Source organism: Pipra filicauda, unplaced genomic scaffold (assembly GCF_003945595.2).
Source record: "Pipra filicauda isolate LSUMZ 115617 unplaced genomic scaffold, ASM394559v2 scaffold218_size1660888_pilon, whole genome shotgun sequence".
Taxonomy (NCBI): Eukaryota; Metazoa; Chordata; class Aves; order Passeriformes; family Pipridae; genus Pipra; species Pipra filicauda.
In genome coordinates, this window is record NW_024104330.1 from 505,695 (window position 1) to 521,261 (window position 15,567).

The window sequence follows — 15,567 nt, forward strand, 5'->3', positions numbered from 1 at the left end:
AGGTGTGTAGAGGTGGAAAAATTCCTTCCCTGCAGGAAATTTATACCTTGTTTTAAACTCTATAAAGTGGTTTTATAGTAGCTTGTAGAACAACAGAACTGACTCTACTGAGGGAGGACTTGGAAGGCTGAAGGGAGTGAGTATGTCCACTCTATGTACTGAAGAACTGTCCCATGTCTTCTCTCACTAACTCTACATCTGCAAGCCACCTTGCAGCACTGATATGGCTGAACACAGGAGCCAACAGGGCTGTTCACTCCCCTCATTTAACAGCCAGACTGCTTCTGGGGTCAGAGGTTCCTCTGACTGACATTCCAGTGCACAATACAACTGCAGCAGCTTGTGCAGGTGTGCCATGGGCTTCTCTGACATGGCCCTGCATCACCGTGGGCACACAAGTGTCTCCTCTGTGAATACTGAACCTCATCCTGGGGCTAAAACAGTGCAGGCACATCCTACAGGGACGAACAGGAACTCAGTGCCTGCCATCCAGCACAGGTAACAGGACTCTTTCCCCAGGGCTGTGGTACTGTCAGCATTCATTTTCTCTTTGGAGACAGTAATAAAGTAGCTCCAGAAGAGATTTTAAACTCTATGGTATCACTGTTGTTCCATGTATTTTGGTTGCTGATGCATAAAAAGAGTTCAAAAATTTCAGAATTGTATTTTTCTCCCTGCTACTTAATTCCCAGAAAAGTATGCTTGAAAAGATTCTATCAGAATAGATTTTTTTCCTTTTAGATTATTATATATATATATATATATACACACATACGATATATAGCCCCACGTGTGTGTGTGTGTATATATATATATATATTACCTGTAGTCATTTGTTAAAGGACTAAAATTCATACTGGATTCTTTGTTTTCTTGTGTGCTTTGATTTGTTATGGTACTGTTATTTATCAGAAGTCACAATGTTTTTTTTGATACAAAGATTGAATGAGATGTTTGGCATTCATTTGTATAATAATTACATTTATTCCTTCAAATATGTCAGCAAAAGTAAAAATACTTTTTATTGCATGTAAATGATAATGTGAGTATTGTGGGCCTTTAAATGTCTGAAATTAAGTTATAATTCTCACAATTGTCACAGTCTTCTGCATTGTCTGGATGAAAAGAATTGGTAAAATCCAGAATTATTAGTTTAATAGAGCAGTACAAGCCCTGCATGCCCTCTACTGGAAGTGATCCCTTGCAGGATAATGTAGATCAGCTTCTGTGGCAGTACTCAATGTCTGACCTGCAGACAGACACACTTGCTTTTATATAGTTAGTTACTCATTAAGTTTCTCCATAGCAGAGTTTGTTAGCCTGCTAGCCTTTCCTAGTAGGAAGTAAAACTCCTCCAGTGCATTATTTTCTTCACAATTTTCATTACAGTTTGAACTCTTTCAGTTCTCCTCAACATCTTTCTTGACTTATTAACCTTGTTGCTCCATTGCTATAAAAAGAAAATGAGTTATATGTTAAGCAAAGTTATTGAATGATATCTCATTATTGACACAGGTTTATACATGCAATTTTATTGTGCTTTATAGGAAGTTTACAGGTTCGATACAAGCTAAGTAAAGATGGGCTTCTCATTTTCACCATTGACTCCGGAAATTTTGCCAACCGAGAGCTGCACCATGTGAAGATTAACAGAGAAGGCAGAGAGCTCATCATTCAGGTATGCCACGGCTTATGTTGAGTGTTAAATAATACTTGGTGCCACAAACGTGGGAACAGTTTGCCCAGAGAAATTGTGGCATCCCTGAAAGTGTTCGAGGCCAGGTTGGATGGGGCTCTGAGCAACCTGGTCTAGTAGGAGGTATCCCTGTCCACAGCAAGATGATCTTTAGGGTCCCTTCCAACCCAAGCCATTTTATGATTCTGTGAGTCAGATCCACTGATTTCAATGCCTGATCACCAGCAGGAGGCAAAGGTTTCACACCGATCTGGTGCAACCAAAGCAGAGCAGCCCTGTAGCTTAGAGCAAAGCTCCATCCAGCCCCTGCTTCATAGAATGCCCAACAGTGGTGTTTTCTGTTGAGGAATCCTTCCCTTGTTTCTGACAATCTGTGAATTAGGAAACACATTTGCCCAGAAGTTCATCTAAAGCATTGGGCTGGTTCTGGGGCCTAGTGATGTCTGTGTGATCTGTAGTCGTCAAGGAAAAACACAGTATGGGTCATTAATAAGCTGTGAAAGGGAGAAAAACAACTGAGGGATGAGCACTTGGGAATGTAATTACATTTAGGGTATGTGTCCCAAGGGAGAATGTGTCCCCAGCTGCTTCATCCTCTCAAAGAAAAGGAAAAGCTGCCTTAATGCAGAGTCAAGTCACCATGTGCATGACAGTGCCCCGTCCTAGAACTAGGAGCAAGCCATGCTGAATGTGACAATCATATGAGAGACAAGAACCCTCCTCTGCTTTGTTTCCCTGAATCACCTGTTTTTCCAAGGCAGAGAGAAGAGGATCATCTTACTGCTCTTTCTGCTTTCTTTCTAAGTCTTATTATAACAGTTCATATTGCAAAAGGACTGGATCTGGGTCACAGTCATTTAGCAGGGAAGGGTGGCAGAGTCTATAGAGAAGTTGTGTCTTAAGGAATAAAGTGAGAATAAGACAGAAACACACAGTGCCACAATTTTTCTTTCCTCTCCAGTTTCCATGTCTGGGTGGTAAAATGATCACACAAGGCTCAACTATGGGCTGTGGGTAGGCCTGATTATCTAAGAAGGAAGGTTATGTTAAAAGCCAGGGTTTTCCTCAAGTTCCAGTCTTCTATTTTGTGCTGCTCTGTGGTTTTCTTTTGTGCAGAATTAATTCTTCACAATACATTTCTAGAAAGGTCTCCTTTAAGTGTATTCTGAAGTGACTGGTGACTAGACATGGATTTTGGGAAGAAGGGGGGTTTCAGTGTCAAATATTTTAAGCTTTTCAGCAGGGGAAGTTTCTTCAAAGCCCTTTATATGACTATTCTGGTGTACCTTTCAGCTTCTCATGCTAAAATCAAAGCACATTCACTTTGCTCTCTCTAGAAAGTTAATCACGTCTGGGGCAGAATTAACTGATTTGCTGCTGAGAGTGTTCCCAGAAGTTTGCAGTGCAGCGCGATCTAGGAGTGTCTACATGGTGTTGTAATGAAGTAATTTTATTGACCTCTTCCAGGTTGATCAAGTTCTCAAACTCAAACACAACTTTTCTGAGATTGATTTTAAGGCCATTAAATCACTCACCTTGGGCAAGGTCACAGGTAGGTTCTACCAAAAATATTCCTGATTCATCAGTTGTTATAGTGCTGCATGTTGGGTTTTTGATAGGATTGGAGTTTTGTTTGGATGTTTTTGCTGTAAGAGTTGGCCTGAACGTTCCAGTACTCCTATTTATATATCTCATCAATGCAAAAATTTGGCAGCTTTACCTGTTTGCACTGATAGCAATATTAACTTTTCCCATTGCTCCCTTCAGTAAAGTAATTCATAGTGCCTGTGTGGCTGCATAGGGTGGCATCTTAACCTAATGATATCATTTTGCTGACTGCAGCTTTCTCTTCTTCAGCTATTTCTGTTTCCTAATGATAAGAACAGCACAGTGAGCCTTCATCCTCTCTACCCTTTTTTCACTCCCATTTGAATTCTGCAAGGAATATTACTTATAGCACTGAAGCCACAGCTCTGCATGTTCTGTGCATGGAGTTACTTGATCTTTACTCCTCCACATTACAAAGTCATTACAAGACCAGGAAAATTCTGCCTAAAATTTGGAAAACAGAACTCTTTAGTTTTGTTGTCAAGCATGTCTTGACAACATTATTTTGTGTGAGTCTTATTCTTTTCCAATGGGATTCTAAGTTCTTCCTTGGTTATGTCTATACATTTCAGTCCTGTGTTCAAGTTGGACCTCCATATCAAACCTGACATCTATCTCACTATTGCAATTTTATATGTTTCATTATTAGCACGCAAATCCTGTGGGACTGGCAGCTACATAGAAACTACAGACGTCCTCTAATGTCTAGTTGTGCAATGCAATTTTATGTAATAACAATAGTGTATTTTGCATCATGTTTTATTAAGTAAATTAAGAACATGAACTGATTTGCCCCTTACTTATATTTAATGTTTTTTCAGAATGCAGTCATCTTCCAAGCCTTTGTGGACAGGTCTGGGGACCTGACACTTTTCAGCCCAAGTCAGAGACAAGCTAAAATTCCCATTTTGTCAACAGTCAGCTGTAGTGCTGAAAATCTGCAAGAATATTGCTCATTGCAACCTCTACCTAGAGCTTCGGCTATAGACACTGAATCAATAAACCAAGGCTTTTCTAACCAGCAAGACAGAATGTAGCACAAAGACCTTCAGAAATGTAGCCAGTAAGCTGGCATGGTGCAGCTCAGCATTATGGAGAGAAACTAGATTTAGTCACAAAAACGTGATTAACTTCACAAGTACAAGTTGCTGTAAAGCCAAAAAGCCCAGATGTATCTCAGAGGTCTGGCATTCAGTTTTACTGAACACCGCGAACTTCTTTGATTTCTCTCTTGCCATGAAGTTTATTGGGATTTTATTTTAGTAATAGTAATAGTTCATATTCTGTAATGACACTAAAGCTATGAACTTGGCAATCCAGATGGTGCCAGGTCTTATTGCTGTGCTGGGAGTCACACAGTGCATCCCAAGTCACTTTAATTCCTGCCTAATCCGAATTCCGATTTCTTCTTCATATGTTAAGTGAATTTCCACATATTTTTCTTCTATATTAGGATTTAATTTTTCAGGTTTTATCCAAAAAAACCCTAAAACAAACCAGAAATTCCTACTACTATAGCGTCAAGTGTTTTGCCTTGTTGTATCAAGAGGAGACCCAAATCCCAAATCTTCGTTCGCGAAGCCTAGCCATGATCAAGAGGAGAGCTGAACATTGTCAATTTGACAATGTAGAACTTACATAAATATGTTAAATCATCATTTATACTATTATATGGGTAAAATGTCGATTATAACTTCTTTTATGATGACTCATCAGGTGAATACTAGTGACTTAAACTAATGTCTTTCAAGTTCTTCCTTGTCATTATTCATGTCCTCAGCAAAGCATAAACTTCCAGAGGCATGTGATGCTTTGACGTAGACCTAGACTTCCCTGTAGTGTTTATTTTGGATGCCACTGAGACTACGCACCTAAAGGCATTCATAGGGAACATTTGAGTGTTCACTGAAATAGGACCATATAAAGAAACCTCTGTTCCGTGTGTCCTACATATCCATGCTATAATCTTCTGAAAATTTGTCTCTCTTCTTTCCTGTCATGCTGCTGCTCATTTGTCTGCTCTAACAGCCTGATCCTGGCTGCTTAACCAGATGATTATACCACCTTCTTTCTTGACTCCACCATTTATTTCCCACTGACTGAGAAATCTCAAAGAGGTCTTCCAGCAGGACATCATAAAAGCTTGAAACTTCTTCCTCACCAGATTTTCCAGTTTTAGCACAGCTGGAACCTTTGAAAAGTGCACTTTTATACAATGACCAGGTTTTTTTAAATAATGGTGTTTCTCCTGCTTCTAGTCCCCCCACCCCAGCCCCGTCAAACTTTTTTTAGTAAAAAGGTATTTGCAGTCTAATAATTTTTTCTTCTTTTCAAAACTTCTGTATGTTTTTCCAATGGTTGCCCTACATCTATTTCTGAATTCTGGGCAAAAAACCTCTGCTTAAGGTAGAGGAGTCTCACCTGAAATTCAAAACATAGGGACACTCACTCTGCCACAGACTACTTGACTGACCTTGGGCAAGCCATTTATGTGCAGATATAAAGGTAAGCAGGCATTTTATTCCCACTGGAACCAGTCTGAGCTTTACTATCTCCCTTCTCCATCAGTAAAGCATAGATAATAGAACATCTCTGCATCAGAGGGGTGCTGGGAGGATAAAAGCATTAAAGGCTTTGAGCTCTTCAGATCCACAGTAATGGGACCATATAGCTGCCTTAGAAAGATCAATCTAAATATAAATGTGGCTTTGAAGACGAGGGAGTAAAAAGAAGCATCATTCAAGTAGCTAACAGATGTTTGTTGAATTCATCCTCACAGTATCCAACAGCAATAGGAAAGTATTATTATCCTGTAGTTTGTTGTCATTTTTACTCCACAAATACAGAGGCAGGGTACAAAAGGACCTATCCAAAGCTCATCAGTATCAATGGGAGATTTTCCATGGGCTTTAGTGAGTACTGGATTCAACCCCAAGAGGGTCATAGAGTTTATGGCAAAGCCTCAGTGAAATCTTAACCAGTCCCAGTTCATTTACTTTAAGTACTCCTTGCAGAGATCATACTGCTGTATTTAACCACATGAACAATCTGACCGAACTGTGACGCTGGCTCTGCTTTGAACAAAGGATTTACCTGCATGACCTTCAGAGGTGTCTTTCAACTTAAATTATTCTGTAATTTTCTGATGTCAGAGACACATTTGCATATTTTAGGTCTTCTATACAAAAAGTTGATATCGCAGTGGAAAATATAATTTATTTGTTTGGGGGTTTACCTTAATGAATCCTTAAAAACTTTGTACTGTGCCCCAACATGTCTAGATTTTTCACCAATATAGTGAAATGGTAAAAAATAATCCCCGATGCAGAGAAGTGAATCTCATCGCGTATTTACTTCTGAGCAATTTAATATTGTAGCTGTGTAGGGATACCAGAGTAAAAGGGTAGCGCTGAAAGCATTCAAGAGGATTCTGAAGAAAAAGATTGCAAGTATTTCTTTAGCACCTTTTAATGTCAACCTAACTTATGTCTGTCTTCAAAGTGATCAATTAGCATTAAGGATTGTGTATTTTAGCGCAGGAACATGATGTCTTTTATCTCTAAAAGCCTGAGCTTACAACTGAAGTTGTAAAATTCTTTCCACTGAGTCATTCAGCTATGATATAAAGTATATGCAGAAGAAAGTTTATCTGGAAAGTAATTTTATTAAAATCATTATGTAGGTGCAGTACAATTCTTATGATTTCTACAATAGCTTTTCTTATTAAAAGTTCACAAGGAGAAAATGGAATCTATACACTGAAGAGATCACAGAACAATTCACCCAAGAATGATATTATAGGGGGGAGATGATAATGGGATCATTAAATCGCAAGGGGTAAGTTGTCATTAACTCTGAAATACAAAAGCTGTCTTAAAGTACCTCCTTTTAGAGAGTTTCTATGAAAAATGTTGAAGTCCATTTTTTTTGATGGAAAGACATTCCCTTTTTTAAGCTTACAAAATCATAATTTGCTTTATAATTTTAAAGTCACAGTCTCAGAATATTGTGCTGTAGCAGTTTAAACAATACAGCAATGTCTGCAAGAGGTATTGGCTGGACTCCTATGATCACTGCAAGACTCATTTCTTTAATTCAGAGTCTTCTTGCCCTAAATACCTATTTCTTAGACAGACCATATTGTGCAAAAAGGTCTCTTGGGTGCAGTTATTGGTTTTCCTCCTAGTAGCTTAGTAAAGCTTTAAGGAAAATGGAAACTACTACATAGGATAAAAGAGGAGAGGAATTTGTTACCAAGATGGTAACAGTTAAAATAAACAAAGTTTAGCTATCCAAGGCACTTCAAGCAATCCCAGATCTAAGCCAATAATGCCATCATGTCTCTATCAAAAAGAGACCAAATCTATTCCAACTTTTCCTCCATCAATATAATTTACCTTATGATCACACTATGCTTGAATACCTCTTTTCTTGATGATAATGCCATCTAAATAAGTGTCCAAGGCCATCTACTTCTATCCAGAAATTTTATTTTTAGTCTGAATTCTTGCTACTTTAGTTGATTTTAGCTGTCTGATCCTGGGAAAAGCATGTATTCTTTTGCACATCCTCTCTCCATCTTCTTGCATATTTTCTTCTTTTTATAAATTATATTTTCAGCCCATGCAGAATCACACAGGACTGGTTGTGTTGCAACAGATTAGGATTCAAACATCAAAAACTGTGACATGTAACAAATTTCACATTCCACATTATGTGAGGTAACTACAAAGTACTCGCTAGAACTCTTCTGAGACAGGTGCAGTGTGTGGAGACTACAAGGGTCTTTTACTTCAAGGTCATGAGTTCAAATCTGGTACTAATGTCCAAAAAATAATCTTGCCAGTGCTGTTCAGCACCTTGGCAAAATGAGGTGATGGATACATTTCAACTCCCCTAAAAATCATATTTCTATTTCTCAACCTCAAAATAAAGGACAACCAGCGCTTCAGCATACAGAGTAAATTCCCCTTTGTGCTTCTACCTGCAGTCTACATAGATTAATTAATTAATTAGGGCATAGACTTTTAAAACAGACTATGTCTGCTCTCACTGATGTTAAAAATAAATTTCAATTAAGAAAATCCATTATGGTCCTTCCTGGCTGTAAGTGAGCACACAAGTAAACTCTGGGCTCAGATTTAAGTTTCTGAGTGACATGAAATAATTTTTATAAAGAAAGAACTAAAATATATTTAATAATGTTTATGGTCTTCTTTTACAATGACTCCTTTAGAAAGAAGGTCTTCTAGACACTGTCCTTGCATACAAATAGTACTTCTCTTTGATTCCAGTTACCTGTCATACTGGCTATCATTTACTGTGTCAATTTGTTGGTATATTGCTGAATAGATTAATGCTGGCTCCTAGAGAAATCTGGTGGAATTCTATTCATGATGAAAATTAATTCCCCATTACCGAGATATGAAGACTTAAGATTGTTTTATTAAAGATCACAAGTGTGATGTATATGGCAGAGGTGCACACTGAAGCAGCAGTGGAACAGGATATCTGTTTTTGTAAATAGGAATAAATCAGCACATAAATTACATTGATACAATTAATGAAGTTTAAAAAATTACAACTACATGTTAGAATTAGTCCTCATTATCATGGAAAACCATTGCAAAAACATGGAAAACCAACACAAAGCTTGCTGAGCTGTGACATTGCAGACAGCTTCCAGGGATCAGCTAGAGGACCCAACAAGAAGCCAGGACAACCTATGCACAACTCAGCACACAAAGCTAAAAAATTACTTCCTCAAAATACGGGTAAGCTTAATTTGTGGAGAATGAACAGTTAAATTACTAGAAACTAAAAAAGATTACCTTCTTACTCTTTATGGAGAAATTGGCCAAAGTAACGCATTCACCAATACCAAGAACAGCAATGCAATGCTAAAATGTCAGAAGATCAAACCAAGCCATCAGCAGCAATTCAGTGTGATTTTCCAAGCCAGTGAAATGCATGGAAAGATTCACAGCATTACCAGGTCAGAGGAAGGCCACAGAAGTTTGATATGACCTAGCTGCAACACCGACCTTGGAACTTTACTTAGTTGCTTCTCTTACGGAGTGCTGTGTCATGTACTGAAAATACCTTTTGGAAAAACATTTTATTGTGATGTAAAGACTCCAAGGGACAGAGTGGCCTTTAATAAGCCTTTCATAGAGGGAATCATGTCACAATCACAGATTTACATTATCCTCTCAAGAATTCAGAGGGCAGCACAAGTCGTGCACATCCAAGTTGTGCAGCTTTCTTGTTGAGAACAGTGAAAACCTCCCTTTCTGACAGACATTACACACACACCTAAAGCTGTATAATAAAGCAAACCGATTCTGTGCATGTGGGATTTTTACCAGAGGACTCTGGGGTTGGTTTTGGTTTGTTCTTTGATTTTTTTTTTATTTTTTTTTTTTTTTCAAATTTCAAAGTCTTACAACAACAAACTCCTAGCTCTCATTCATGTAAAGCTTACTTTAACAAAAGACTTCTGGAATTGGTTCTTAAAGTAACTTTTAAAAATACCGTCAAAAGTGTTGAATCTTAGACTTTTCAAACTACTGTAGCATGAAAAAAGAAATCATTATTTCTTAGGCTTTACCTTTGCACATTGGGGCAGAACAGAGCAACTAAGATTGCCTGATGTAAAAAAGATACCAACAAATTCACCTTTTGTGTCAGAGCTAAGAAAACAATAAAGGCTGACAGTAGGAATGCTTACAAAGGGTTTTATAAATTCAACAAAGACGGCAAATACTGTAAATTGGTCTTTTAGTATATATAAACCTTCTTACAGGGACTTGGAAAAAATTCTTTGTCTGTTTTAAAACATCTCAGCCAAAATCTCATTAAAAACGTGAATGCAGTCAATTCATACACACTTTTAAGTACAGCAAATGTGAACCTCTGTAAGACTACAGTTTTTCCAGTGGCAAAGCCTCACTGTTTGCCTTTCCATTTCTCTCAGAGCCCAGAGGCTTTCCCCGTGGCAGGTCTGCAGACTGAGAATCTCTCCTGTAAGACTTCTGGGAGAGCAAGCTCATACTGTACCTTGCTTTGCTGAGAAACAGCCAGACTCTTCCATGTTATACTCCCATGAAGACATTAAAACATAATTATAAAACTTTCTTGGATAATTGCCTCTAACTGTTTGGCATAACAGTCACAGATCTTGAGCACAAAAATAATCTGTGATTTCAGCTAGTTTTGAGATTTCTCTATATTTTCTTATATATAAAAGAAATTTATGTAATTAAGGTAGGAATGTCAGCTTTAAGAGAAGGTCGACTTTTTTGCCTAAATCCCGAGAGCTTGTAAAATCACTGTATTGAAATGATAATGGAAAAATTGGACCTTATTTTAAAATTTAGCATCTTGTTCTTTCAAAATTTAAAAACAAAATTCAAAAGCTAGGAATCCTTATTTTCCAATGTCTTTGGAAGTATTTCCAAAGTTTTCAATGCTAGAAGTTGTTTTGTTTTGGTTTTTTTTAACAGGTATTTTTAAGACAGAATAAATTTTGATACTGTGTATGTGTGCATTTTAGGTTTTTCTCTTGTTTGATTGACTTAGATATAAAGCACATCATGTTTGAGACCTCTGAGCAGTATGAATTTCGATTTCTGGAAAGTAAATAAATGAGAGTTTGGAGAAAATAGAAAATGGCTTCACTGTCCTTCCCTGACTTTCCCAAACAATCTTTGATATTAAAACTAAATTCTTGACTGTGAAAGTGGTGAGTCACTGGAACAGGTTGCCCAGAAAAGTTGTGGACTCCCCATCCATGGAAGTGTTCAAGTTCAGGTTACATGGGGCTCTGAGCAACCAGGTCAAGTGAGAGGTGTCCCTGTCCATGGCAGGGGGTTGGAATCAGATGATCTTTAAGCTTCCTTCTGACCCAAACCATTCTATGATTCTAGGATTAAATAAAAACTTCTGGCCTTTGATTGGTTTTCTTTTTGTGAAATTTAAATGGACACATACCAACAGAGAAGCTAATTGTGCTATCTCATCTTCAGGCTGGAAAATAACACAGAGACATTTGTTTTGGTTTTGACTTACATAAGAAGAGGTATAGTTTTGCTCTTTATTTTATTAGTGAAATGGGGCTGGCAGAGTGAGAACCTGACCCATAGCTAGGAGTATTCCTGGGAATTCTGATTGTAAAACAGTAGTACCATGATAGGGGCACCAGAAAATTTCAATAATAAACTCTTGGAAAAGGATGGGAACCTGTTTTAGCAAGCCTTTCAGTATTAGGTCACATGAAGCATTGTATGACAGACAACAGAGAGCAGAGTCCTTCATTTGAAGAGTGGAAGAGGCAGAATGCCTTGAAGATACAGTCAATAGTTATGAAACTGATGTTATTGACAGATGTAAAAAAAGTTAAAGAGCATCATCCCCCGAATCCTGTGGTATTTGGTGTTGTTCTTTTATTGTTTATTATTACAGTTATTGTCATGGTTAGAAGCTATGGTGTGGTAGATATTGTCCAGACAGTAAGGAAAATGGATGAGGAAAGAAGTGTAATGTAGGCTTTTATGTCCAAGCCAACTTAATTCAATGTAAGTAGCATTGTAGAGGAAGGACTGGGGTTGGGAACCTCATGGGTTAGGACAGGGAAAACTTATAGGCTGCTGAAGGAGAAACTGAACAGTTAATACTGGGTAAAAGAGGTAAAATTGGTGATAAGGTAAAAAAGGATTCATTTTCTTAATGCCTTCCTAAAATAGTTAATTCCCAGTGTGTTTTTCTGTTGTACTGCAGATAGTTTGTCACTGGACCCTGAAGTCTCAAAGGCAAATGCCTATGGTTTCACTGGCTGCTTGTCCTCTGTTCAGTACAACCACATTGCTCCCCTGAAAGCTGCCTTGCGCCATCCCAGCGTTGCTCCTGTGACTGTCAAAGGTTCCTTGACTGAATCCAGCTGTGCATCCATAATGGATGCTGATGTGAACACAGCAACAACAATATATTCTTCATCAGGTATGTCCTGCTGAGAGGGGAATGGGGAGTTTAAATGACGCTGTAGAGTCAGATTTCCTTCCTTTTTGCTGTAATGCAATTGTGACAGTATAAATATTGGAACTGGAAAGTTGCCTTTTCTCTCAGAATTAGGGGTGTTGAGAATGGGCACCAGGATAAGTCAAGGCTCCTTTAAAAGCCGTTGTTCTTGGTCTAAGTTCCTGGATTGCCTAAAACATGCCTAGAACAAACAAAAAAGTCCCAAAGCCCTAGTGAAAACAGCATTGGAATATCCTTATGCACCTGATTTGCCATTCCTGTCCACTCCAGATAACTCCAGTGCTGCAGATCTCAAAGGAGAACATAAATGTTACACACATTCCATATCCTAGTGGTGATGAAGCAATAGAAGTCATGGAACAAACAAGGCAAATTTGTTCCCACCCTGTCAGAAATGAACAAAAACTCTTGTAAAAATCCCTTGACACATGTGTGTGACTTCCATTGAATGCTTGTACTTCATTCTCTCAGGCTAAAGAGAAAGAGCAGTACTTGAGCAGTACCAGTAAAATAATCGCAATAGTTTGTATATCTTTTGCAATCTTGAAACTGTCCTCTGGGAATCTTAAGTATATTGCATATGCAAATTTGTATGCAGAGAAGGAAATGGAGAGCAGCTGGAAGTGTTGTCACCATGAACAGGAACAATCAAGTTACTGCTTTATTCACCAGTGGATGTGGCAGAATTCTTAATGACCAGAAAGGGGTACAAATTAAGGGTAGCTTTTTGCACCTTGACCCCTAAAGCCACTTTCTCTTTTTTGATAACTAATAAAACTCTGGTTTAGATCATAATACAATTCCTTTGACATTTGTACTTGCATCAAATCCCCATTTCCTGCAGCTTCTGCCTAAGATATTCAGCAGAAAACAAATGATGCTATTAGCATTCTGCATAGGGAAAAAGGCTGCTGATTACTCTTGAGAGCGGCTGGCAGTGTGTGTGTGCTTCTCCCCAGCCCCCCACTTTCCTCTCGCTGCCTGGAGTTGTCTAAGGTATCTACTCTGATGCACGGAAGGAATGTGTCTTGTGAGTACTGAATGGGCAATGATACCGAAAATATGAACTCCTTGCCCTGTGATCTGTCACTTCGATGATCTCGTTTTTCTAAGGAGTTTAGAAAGCAGTAGGACCTGAGGCTCAGAACTGCAGGACAGAACGCAGAGCAGAGTGTAGCATTCGGATTTAAATATTTAAAGCTCACAATCAGTTGCACACTATTGTCAAAGTTAAGCAGTGTTACATCAGAAATGCAGAATTATTATAAAACCTCATCCCTGTCTTTGTCACTCTGTGCTCTAAAATATGATTTCCTCTCAATGTGATGAATTAACTGACATTACTGTCTCACTATTCACACTGGATTTGATTAAAGCCTGAATAAGATCTTTAGAACGAGTGAGTTCTGAAGACTTCATGTATTTAAATGCTACAGTAAGAGCACTGGGTGGTAGAGTCTTATTAAAAAAAATTCCAATTTGTAGCAAATTATTCTTTGTATAGATGTACTTGAGAATTACATTTATACATGGAAAGGACACATTTTAAGAAATAAAAAGAAAACAGAGTTAAGGATTAACTTTCAGATTTACTGCTCATATCTCAATTCATCGCTTCCCAATTTCTCATTATTGAGTGTCTGAGAAGAAAAACAGAACTTCAAAGGAGACTGTACATGTCTCTGTCTATTTTCTAATGTACAGATACAACAAAAAAGCCCTCTAGGAAAACTCTTTAAATGTGTGAAAAAAGCTTTCTATATTTAAAACTTGAAAACAATTGAAGCTATTTCTTTTAGAAAGGAATACTCGTGTTCAAGAAAGTTTCCTCTCAGACAGATATGGAATAAAATCCATTCACTCATGGCTCAGTTATCCAAATACACTCTTTCTGATTAGGAAACACAGAATGAAAGGTGACTTCCTGTGGTTTTTATATTTAGTAAAAATCTGCAGATCACCTTCTTCCTTGCTGAGGCACGTGTAGAGGTTTTGGTATTCTGAACTCTGCACTGATGGCAGTGAGATAATGGAGTTTTACTATGGTATTTTTTCTTAATACTAAAATACTTTTAAAATGACAGAGCAGATTCAACTGTGTGAACGGTGTAGTCTTGGGCTGTCTGTCTACTTCAGCTGAAGAGAAGGTCTTCATGCATTTAAAGTAAAAAATGTCAAACACTTTTGTAAGTCAGAAACTACATAGAAAGATTTTGCTTCAGAAAGGCATCTTAAACGATAAAGTCCCTTTCTCACTGTGCTAGTTTTGCTGGACCTGGTATTTCCAAACAAGTTGTAACTGGCTAGGGATGTGCCAGGAGAGCCTTGGCTGTAGCAATTACAAGATGGTGAAGTTCAGGACCCTCGGCAGAAGGAAAAAAACAGAAAGCATGACTGCAACCCCAGACTTCAGCAGAAGAACCTCTGACCTGCTCGTGGACCTGCTTGGAAGAATTCGACAGGATACTGCCCTGGTGAGAAGATGGATCCAGGAGATTTGTTTCAAGGATCATCTCCTCCAGGATCAAGAATGGTCCATCCCAATAAGCAGGATATGTACCAAAGGTGGCATGAGGCCCAGAGAGGTCTTCATCCTTAGATATATTCAAAACCCAAATGGATACAGCCCTGAAAAACTTGCTGTAGTAGGCTCTGGTTTGAGTAGGGGTATGGATTAGAGGATTTCTAAGGGGCCTTCTGAACTCAGGAGTGCTTCCACCCTCAGTTTTATCTAAAAGAAGAAGGATGTCCTGTTCAGGTCTCAAATGAGACCCAGTATTGCTTTCCCTTGGCTTCAGAGTTTATTGTATTCCCACTGGAAATGGTTCTGCTGTTGTATGCCATCTGCTGCACCATAACAAACCCTCCTCTACTTGTATACTGATTTTATTTCTCAGGCAAATATAATTCTTAAGGCCTGTATCTGTTGGCCTTCATTCTGAAACTGATCTTCAACATTTGTTCTGGTTTTCTCTCAGTGCTTAAATTCTGGTAACAGTAGCCAAAAAATAGTGGAGTGCTAGTCACATTTAGTGTCAAATCTTACATAATCTTTTAGGCACGAATAATGTCTTACATAATTTTTAAGGTAGAAATTTATTTCATGCTTTTTCATACATGCTGAATAGTTTTTTTTACCCTTTTCGACTACTACCATGCACTGGATACCAGCTGGAGATTTTTCTCTAGTACAGGAGGACTGTTGTAGAACAGATGTGAATTTTTAA

General features: G+C 38.2%; 1 protein-coding gene across 2 annotated transcripts in view; it reads left to right on the top strand.

Annotated features, from left to right (window-relative positions):
- The window catches only part of CNTNAP5 (contactin associated protein family member 5), a 293,699-nt gene that overhangs the window by 266,122 nt on the left and 12,010 nt on the right, over positions 1–15,567 (top strand). The window contains exons 20-22 of one of the 2 annotated variants that reach the window (XM_039381219.1): positions 1,548–1,678; positions 3,164–3,248; positions 4,126–4,576. In XM_039381219.1, the coding sequence (XP_039237153.1) occupies positions 1,548–1,678; positions 3,164–3,248; positions 4,126–4,202 (293 nt within the window). In that variant the 3' untranslated portion in view covers positions 4,203–4,576. Of the gene's footprint in view, positions 1–1,547; positions 1,679–3,163; positions 3,249–4,125; positions 4,577–12,082; positions 12,302–15,567 lie in introns of those variants that run through there. The other variant, XM_039381218.1, reaches the window with a different exon arrangement.